This window comes from Dryobates pubescens, chromosome 14 (assembly GCF_014839835.1).
Source record: "Dryobates pubescens isolate bDryPub1 chromosome 14, bDryPub1.pri, whole genome shotgun sequence".
Taxonomy (NCBI): domain Eukaryota; kingdom Metazoa; phylum Chordata; class Aves; order Piciformes; family Picidae; genus Dryobates; species Dryobates pubescens.
The window spans coordinates 24,872,930-24,882,477 of NC_071625.1; the positions used below are offsets into that span (position 1 = coordinate 24,872,930).

A 9,548-nucleotide genomic window follows, 5' to 3' on the forward strand; every position below is an offset into this window, starting at 1 on the left:
GACCTTTCAACAGAAAAGTTTCACCTGCAGCTGGACAGAACATGGATGCCTGCAAGGCCTTTACTGGTTACTTGCTAAGCAGATTTGTTAATCAACACTTCAGTGTTGAGGTTTCTTCTAATATCCAAGGTGAACATCCCCTGGTAGAATTTGAGACCGCATCCTCTCATTGTGTCACTCGTTCCTAGGGAGAAGAGACCAATCCCCACCTCGCTCCAACCACCTCTCAGGGAGCTGCAGAGAGCCAGGTGTCCTCTGCACCAGAGGAGATCTCCAGACTTAACAACCCCAGGCCCCTCAGCTGCTCCTCCCCAGCCCTGTTTCTCCAGACCCTTGACCAGCTTTGCTGCCTCTCTCTGGACCTGCTCCAGCCCCTCAATGTCCTTCTTACAGTGAGGGACCTGAAACTCAAGGCGTGGCCTCTGCATTGCTTAGTGCAGGGGAACAGTGATATCCCTTGTCCTCCTGCTTCTCCATCTCTGAGGCAGGACTGGGCAGGCTGACACTCTAAGAGGGAATGACTTGACAGCACCAGGGTACCTAAGTGGGAACAAGAAGTCTTGAGAGAACAGTAAACTCCTGTCTTTTCCTCCCTTCAGAGAGGCAAGCTGGCACTGTTAGTCAGTGAAAAACTCAACCCAGTGAAGACAGACATTACACCAATCACAGTGTCTCCAACACCACCTTTAAGTTGTGTTTACAGTAACTTCTGAGCTTTTTACATTCACCTTTGCCCCACACTTTGCCTCACCCTCATCTCAGGCATGCAGTTCTGTCATTTCAATTTTATACTTGAGTGGCTGCAGGCTGTGCACCTCCGAGCCACATTTAGGACATGTGAAGTCCAGATCATGCAAATAGTTGCTTTTAATGCAGTAGTAACAGAAGACATGGGAGCAGCCGATGGTGTGAGGCAGGGAAGGCCACTCCCCGCACAGCGAGCACTCCTTGCGCTGAGCTGCCGCTGCCTGCTCGCTGCCGGGCAGCCCCGCCACGGGCGAACACCAGGAAGAAACCTTGAGTCTGATTCTCTGTAGGTTGATAAAGGGCAGCAGGTAGATGAGGAACTCAGCAAAGCCGTGCCACAGGAGCTCCCTGTTCATGTAATCAAAGCCCACCTGGCGCACGCCCTGCGGCCGGCAGAACACCGCCCGGATGCCCAGGACGCGCTCCGTCAGCGTCGCAAAGCTGCCCTGCTGGAGGAAGACCAGGAAGTTGAGCAGGCCACAGAGCTTCACCAGTCCAGTTCCAAACCCCAGCACGCTCTTGACCCTGCAGAGAGACCGCAGCTGGCGGTTGCTGAACAAATCGTAACATCTTTCTTCCAGCCACCTGCCACCGACGGTGAAAAGGAGGTACCACAGCTTCTGCTGCCTGCTCAGGGCTTGGTATTTCTCAGTCTGAGAGAAGTTGTTCTTGTACTGGATGTTCAGGATGGCCTGTCCCACGGTGGCGTTCTTGGAATACACGGTGAATCTCCACAGTATGAGCCACAGGAAAGCTTTGATTTCTGGCTCCAGGTGAGCCAGCACTCCCGGTTTAAAGCCGCTGAAGCAGCTGCTGAACTGGGTCCACACAAGCTGCTCCAGGGCTTTGTTCAGCTCAAGGGCATCCAGTTGACTTATTCTGAGCACAGGGTTCACGCTCTTTTCGTTTCCAGTACTGGAGGCCATTTCCTCAGCCAAACCCTTTCTAGGAATAAACAGAAATAGATGTTATTGTAAGGGAGCACCTCCTGGCTTTGCCCTCGTCAAACATACAAAGGTGTGATCACCAGCACTGAGCAGGAAACCACAGAAACACTTCAGAACCCCACACCACCAGGCTGGTAAAATGCCACAAGGCACTTCAGGAAGATTGACATTAACAGCATAAGATTTCATCTCTACAGAAGTCCTACTGGACTGTTTATTGGACTACATGGAGCTGTTGGAGGGAGGGTGACCCAAGGGAGGGTCACAGAGATGATCAGAGGGCTGGAGCACCTCTCCTCTGAAGACAAGCTGGAAGGCTTGGGGTTCTATCCTGGAGAAGAAAAGGCTCCATGGAGACCTGACAGCAGCCTTCCAGTACATGAAAGGGGCTACAGGAGAGTTGAAGAGAGACTTTTTATGGAGGCATGAAGTGAAAGAATGAGGGGTGACAGCTTTGAAGTGGAAGAAGCTGGACTAAGATTAGACATTAGGAGGAAATTCTTCCCCATGAGAGTGGTGAAGCACTGGAACAGGTTGCCCAGAGAAGTTGTGGAGGCATCAAGCCTGGAAGTGTTCAGAGTCAGGTTGGATGGGGCTTTGAACAACCTGGTGTAGTAGGAGGTCTCCCTGGCCACAGCAAGGAGTTGGAACTGAATGATCTTTAAGGTCCTTTCCAACTCAACCCATTCTGTGATTTCTCACAAACAGTAACATTTGCACTTGGTTATAGAAAAGTGTTTAACCTCTTCCAGATTTCAACCCCTCCTCCCCCCATTTAACATTTCCCTATATAAATGTTACAAAAAACCACTGCTGAACATAACTGCAATATTCACCTGGCCCTTCACATAGAAGATCAGAAAGAGACTTGAAAACCATGTGGGTTTTCAATGGAGAAAGAGAGAAATGAACACACCAGCTGAACTCTAGAAGAGTGGAGAGAACACACAGGAACACTTCAGCTGCTACAGCTGAAAGGAGTAACAGTAAGTGCAAGGGTTATATCTAGAAAGATATGGATGGCAGTTCAAGTGGGAATGCTACAACTTGCCAAGTAAAGGCAGGGAATTGGTTAGTTTAGAGAGCAATCATTATGTGAGATAAGAAAAATGTTCAATATCCAGAGAGAAATTAGCATGGCTGAAGCCTGCATGTATATTCCAGAGCCTTCTGCCAGCTGCAGGGTTGTGCTCCTTGTTGTCTAATCAATGTCCTGGCAAGAAGATCGATGTGTACCAGCAGCTTCAACAAATGGATGCTCCTCTTGTTCAAGCATTAGGGAGAAAAAACCCAAACCATTTTGTCCAACTGCTTGCTTTAAATATTGTTATGTTTGGAGTTCTGTGACTAGGACAAGAAGTGCAAGATCTTTCAAGAGGAGCATATGGAGAATGTCTCAGCAATGCAGACTGGTCAGGGAACTGGTCAGGGGTTCCTTTGGAGCACAGAAGACACCCAAAGGGATTTAGAAATGGTGTGTTGCAGGCACCATGCTACATAGTGCACTTTCCAAACCAGAGTCTTTGCAGAACACAGAAGCAAAGGACAACAGCCTTCTGGAGGAAGCACAGAGGGTAACTCAAGTCCTTATTCCTGAAGGGAAAAATCTCCCCTAATACAAGACTCCTGAGAATAAGAGATGTTGGAGAGGAGCCAGGGTAGGAATGGTTTGCTGATGCTGCTGCACACACTCAAAAAGAAAAGCAAAGAATCATAGAATAGTTTAGGTTGAAAAGGTGATTTGACCACCTCTCTGGGAAGCCTGTTCCCTCCCTGACTCTCTTGCAGCAAAGAAACTGAACCCACTACTCAAGGTGCAGCCTCACCAGTACCCAGAAGAGGGGCACAATCTCTGCCCTGCTCCTACTGACCACACCCTTGCTGATCCAGGCCAGGATGCTGGTGGCCTTCTTGGCCACCTGGGCACACCCTGGCTCATCTTCAGCCAGCTGTCAGCCAGCACCCCCAGGTCATTTTCCACCAGGCACCTTTCCAGCCACTCTGCCCCAAGCCTGTAGCCTTCATGGAGTTGTTATGACCCAAATGCAGGAGCCAGCACTTGGCTTTGTTAAACCTCACTGCATTGATCCGGCCTGGCCAGATCCCTGCGCTCCAGCAGATCAACTCCACCACCCACTTCAGTGTCATCTGCAAACTGACTGAGGGTGCACTCAATCCCCTCTGTTCTCCCTTGATTTTACACTGTTGGAAAATGTGTAGAAAGCAATAAAAGAACTGTCCCCCAGAAAACTCAAGCAAGCAGCAGAAGCAAGCAGAGGCTTCTAGCTTAGGTTTTACTGAGCACTGAAGCACTGAGCAGCGCTACCTGCTCCAGCACAAACACCTGTGTGCCCCAGCAGGGCAGGAGGAACTCCTGCCTGGTGCTGAGATGGAGCAGCCTGCACGCTCTGAATGAATCTGTTTGATCTGGCAACAGCTTATTGACAGAAATCTCTCAATAGTAATGTGAGCATTGTCAACAGCCTGCCAATATTCATGTAATGATGATGAAGGGGCTAACATGGATTTTAGCTGCAATACCAAGTAACATCTCCTGCACTGCTGCCATCAACACAAGCATTATTATTGACCTGCTCAGAGGCTAGCAGGAGGAGATGTATTAACCAGCAGGCGTATTTGTCAATGCACCCTGCCCATGAAAATGTTCTCTGTAAATTCACCACTCTGCAAACTTTGCCAGCAGAAAACACAAACCCAAGCAAGCTGCGGGGGCATTGGTGCTTCCACAGGGCTGTTCCACTGTGGAGGAGCAATCAAGAGCTTTCTACTGCCACAGTGATGTTGCTGCAACCCCACTGCTTGCTGTTCTAGCATCATCGCAAGGGCCACAAAGCTGCTGCCAGATTGGAGGAGAGGCTGAGATACCTGGGGCTGCTTAGCCTGGAGAAGAGGAGCCTGAGAGGGGATCTGATCAACAGTTAAAGGCAAGAGGATGGAGCCAGTCTTTTCAGTGGTGCCCAGTGACAGGACAAGGGGCAACAGGCACCTACTGAAACTCAGGAAGTTTCACTTAAACACAAGGAAAAACTTCTTTGGTGTCAAGCTGCTGGAGTCCTGGAGAGATTCCAACTGCCCCAGAGGATATGATCCTGGGCAAGCTGCTGTGGGTGACTGCTTTAGCAGGGGGTTGGAGTAGATGATCTCTGAGGTCCCTTCCAACCTGAGCCATTCTGTGATTTGATGGTTTTATTATTGTACACTATCTCAACACGACGACACAACAGGACAAACAATAAAGCTAACCATTTCTCAGCCTTTTTCAGCCTAAATTCTGCCTAGTCCCAACATTCAGATCTAAGACCCAGGCAGTGGGAAGCTGTATCTGCATGGCATGGCAGGAATGCTGCCCTCTCTGAAGGGAACATGCTATGTGAAAGACAATGTGTGAGACAGGAAACAAGCCATACCCTGTCTGTTATCCCTCTCATCTATTCAGAGTTAGGATATCAAGAGAGAGCAAGGAAAACAATCTTCCCATGCACCACAGGTGCTGAGATGTTGGTTTGGTTGGCTTTTTAAGGAAAGGTGGGGTCTTTTTGAGTTGGTTTTGTGGTTTTAGTTTGCATGTGTGATGTATTCCATTTAACTGTCCTGTTCATTCCTTCTCGACAGCAGAGATGTCAACTTGAAATCAATAATTTTAAAGATGACAAATCAAATTAGAGGTACCCAGGTAATCTGAAAACCTTCCTTTACACTGTCCCTCATCATACAGCACAGAACCTGGGCCCCCGCTGCTCAAAGCTTCATGTCTCACCATTAATCCTCATCTCTTTCTTGCTCATCAAGTGGTGAGAGAAATGTCCTCACATCAAAGTCAAATTGGGAGCCTCACCAGCACTGTCTCTTAATCACTGTAAAATGAACGAATCACTCTGTCATTCCCTCAGCTGACTTCACAGCAGATGGAGTTGGTGTTCCTGGCTGCCTTTCTGTGCTCTGCAGTGGAACACCTGGCTGGAAAGCAGCCCTGAGGATAGTGACTTGGGGGTGCTGGTGGACGAGAAGCTCAACATGGGCTCTCAATGTGCATTTGCAGCCCGGAAAGCCAATCAGATCCTGGGCTGCAGCAAGAGAAGTGTGGCCAGCAGGTCAAGGGAGATGATTCTGCCCCTCTACTCAGCTCTGGTGAGACCCCACCTGGAGTACTGCCTCCAGTTCTGGAGCCCCTATTACAAGAGGGATCTGGAGGTGCTGGAGCATGTCCAGAGAAGGGCCACGAGGAGGAGCAGAGGGCTGGAGCACCTCTCCTGTGAGGACAGACTGAAGGAGTTGGGGCTGTTCAGTCTGGCGAAGAGAAGGCTCTGAGGTGACCTAATTGTGGCCTTCCAGTATCTGAAGGGGGCCTACAAGAAGGCTGGGGAGGGACTTCTCAGGATCTCAGGCAGTGATAGGACAAGGGGGAATGGAATGAAGCTGGAGGTGGGGAGATTCAGGCTGGAGGTGAGGAGGAAGTTCTTCCCCAGGAGAGTGGTGAAGCCCTGGAATGGGTTGTCCAGGGAGGTGGTTGAGGCCCCGTCCCTGGAGGTGTTTAAGGCCAGGCTGGATGAGGCTGTGGCCAGGCTGATCTAGTGTGGGGTGTCCCTGCCCACGGCAGGGGGGTTGGAACTGGATGATCCTTGTGGTCCCTTCCAACCCTGACTGATACTATGATAAATGTTCCAAAGCAGGTTGGATGGGGCCTTGAGCAACCTGGTACAGTAGGGAGGTGCCCCTGCCCATGGCAGTGGGGATGGAACTATAGGATCTTGAAGGTCCCTTCCAACCCAAGCCATTCTGTGATTGTATGAATACAAGAGATCAGGCACTGCTGAATACCTGGAGACAGCAAACATAAGGATGGCTCCTTGATTGATCCTCCACAAACAACCTGCCAGAGTCAAAATATTAGGGCTTCAAGTTACAAAATCAAACCCAGCTCAGAACAGCCAGAACTGATAAACCAGTAATGAAGAACAGTGGGAAAGGGCTGCTCTGTTTGAAGCTGTACATCAGTCATTGCTGTCAGTACCTGATGGAAACTGAAACTCTCATGTCAGTGTAATACATTCTCTCGATGGATGCCAGCAACCAAGACTATTATTGGCCACTGTTAAAGATGCTCTGAATTTTAAGAGCTCCCAGAGAGCTCTCAGAAAAATGTGTGATCAGTCAGCACTCTCACCAGACAGATTGTTAGATGCCAACAGCTAGATCTGATAGACTAATTACTGCACAGCTAATATTTAAAATACTACCTTTGAACATCTGTGATGCTAATGGGAAGGTTCCAAAGTTCCAAGTACATTTGTATTCCTCACAGCCATCCACAGTGCCATCCTACCAACCTCTTGGATATGGCCCTAATTTTCATTTATTGGAATAAATAAGAAGAGAAGCATGTAACAAGTTGTATTTGCACAAGGCAACAAGCTGAGTGGTACAGCTGACATGCTTGAGGGACAGGATGCCATCCTGAGGGACCTGGACAAACTGGAGAAGTGGGACTGTGTGAACCTCATGAGATTCAATAAGGCCAAGTGCAAGGTGCTGCGCCTGGGTCAGGGCAATCCTCAGTATCCATCCAGGTTGGGGGGTGAAAGGCTGGAGAGCAGCCCTGCAGAAAAGGACTTGGGGATACCAGTAGATGAAAAGCTGGACATGAGCCAGCACCAAATGCTGCCAGCCCAGCCCCAGCTGTGCCTTGAGCTGATCCCCAGCAGCGTGGGCAGGGAGGGGATTCTGCTCCTCTGCTGTGCTCTGCTAAGACACCCCCTGCCCTGTAGTGCTGGGGCAGTTCTGGAGTCCTCAGAATAAGAGCAAGGTGAATCTGTAGGGGTGGGGCCAGAGAAGGCCACAACAATGATGATAAGGCTGGAGCACCTCTACTGTGAGGCCAGGCTGAAAGAATTGGGGTTCAGCCTGGAGAAGAAAAGGCTCCAGGGAGAACTTATTGTGGCCTTTGAGTGCTTAAAGGGGTGATCAGAAAGCTGGAGACAGACTTTTGAGTGGGGCCTGTTGTGATAGGACAAGGACTAAAGAGGGAGATTTTGATGAGATAAGGAAAAGTTTTTGTACATTGAGGGTGATTAAACACTGGCTCAGTTTACCCAGAAAAGGGGGTGATGCCCCATCCCTGGAACCATTCTAGGTCAGGTTGTTTAGGGCTTTAAGCAACCTGCTCTAGTTGCAGATGTCCCTGCTGACTGCTGGGGAGTTGGACTAAATCACCTTTAAAGGTCCCTTCCAATCCAAGCCATTCTACATGTTCAATCATTATTCTTCTTTATCCTACTCCTTCCCCATCTTACTCTTTCTAGTCATCTCTACATCACATTGCAAACAAATCTCTAAAGGGGCAGGTCAATTTCTCCCTTGATCTGTTGGCCACGCTTCTTTTGATGCAGCCCAGGATACATCTGGCTTTCTGGGCTGCAAGCCTTGAAAGGCAAACTTCATCAGCAACTGTTGCTCAACTATGTATGTATTCACAGTGCCAAAGAAGTTAGACAAGAACATACTAACTTCCAGTAAATCAAACATGCAGCTGGACTCAGACTGGACTACAGACTGGCCATACTCAGTCTCTGACCTTGATGAACACTTCCACTGACAGGTGAAACGTGATACAAGAAACATACTTGAGGACTTGAAGCAATTTCAAGTGCTGTGTGCTTTGGTATGGACTACAGCATAAGTGGAACTCATCCCTCTGCCAAAACATGCTGGCTCTCCAGACTGTATCTACAGTAATTTCATGGCACACAAAAGGTTTGTTGCTTACAGGCTGCACAGAACTGGATTAACAGAAAGGGGAAAGAAGCCACTGCCACCTTCAGCAGGCAGAACCCATAGGAAATCTTCGTACTCAAGCAGGTAAGGAAAAGTTCTGGGAAGTCTATAAACGGTTCACACATCTGACATCAGAGTAATAATTCAGATTTAAATAACCCTGGCATCAGCTGCCATCAGAATAACAATTCAGATTAAAACACCCCGGACATCAGAGTAACAATTCAGATGAAAACACCCCTCTGCCAGGCTGCTCAGGAAGGCTGCTGAATCTGCATTGCTGGAGGGTGCCTCAAAGAGGCAGAGATGTGATGCTGAAGGACAAGGTCTCGATGATCTTAAAGAGCTTTACCAAAAAGGCTTTTCCAACCAAAATGATTCTATGATTCTACAGTTTCTCTCTAAAGAGCGCGTCCCCAGGCTCTTTCCTCTCTTACCTAACACTTTGGGCCTAGCTGTAAGCCTCCGCACACTGAAGCACGCAGCGGGAGCCCGACTGTCAGTGGCACCGCGGAAACGGAGGAGGCCGGAGAGTGCGTGAGGAGACACAGTTGGTTCTATCAACAGGGCCTAGAGACCAGCGCCCGCGGCTGTCCCACCGGCTCCAAAGGCTCTCCGCAGCGCCCCGACCAGTCCCCCCGGGCCTGCCGGCCGGCGGGAATTGCCGGCCTGCGGCAGCAGCGGCTCCGGTAGCAGCACCCCCGCTCCATCCCGCCCCGCGCCCCGACTAACCTGCGCCGCCGCCGGGCCCAGGCCGCCTGGACTCTGCAGGGGTGCAGCTGCGGCCGGCTCTAGCCTCCCGCTTCCTAGCGAAGGCCTGCGCGGATGGAGCCTGCGCGGATGGAGCCTGCGCGGGAGGAACCTCCTCGGGCCACCCCGGGGACTCTCCCCGCCGCCACCCAGCTGCCGCTCACGGCCGAAGGGCACCGGCCCGGCAGCAGGCCCCGCCGGGCCATAGAGCCGGTGCTTACTGCCTAGAGCGGCTGCAGCGCAACGGAGAGTTGCGGCGGCGAACAGCCTAGAGCGGTTCCCGCAGGAAGTACGCCAGGAGACAGGGGTGAC

At 50.4% G+C, this 9,548-nt stretch overlaps 1 protein-coding gene across 1 annotated transcript; it reads right to left on the reverse strand.

Moving 5' to 3' along the window:
* Nucleotides 1-449: 449 nt before the first annotated feature.
* On the reverse strand, nt 450-9,320 carry PEX2 (peroxisomal biogenesis factor 2). The gene is made up of 2 exons (XM_054167332.1): nt 9,219-9,320; nt 450-1,692 (listed from the first exon to the last, which is right to left on the reverse strand). Exon 2 carries the CDS (start codon nt 1,671-1,673, stop codon nt 759-761), a length of 915 nt encoding a protein of 304 aa, XP_054023307.1. The 5' UTR covers nt 1,674-1,692; nt 9,219-9,320; the 3' UTR covers nt 450-758.
* Between the last annotated feature and the right edge of the window lie 228 nt (nt 9,321-9,548).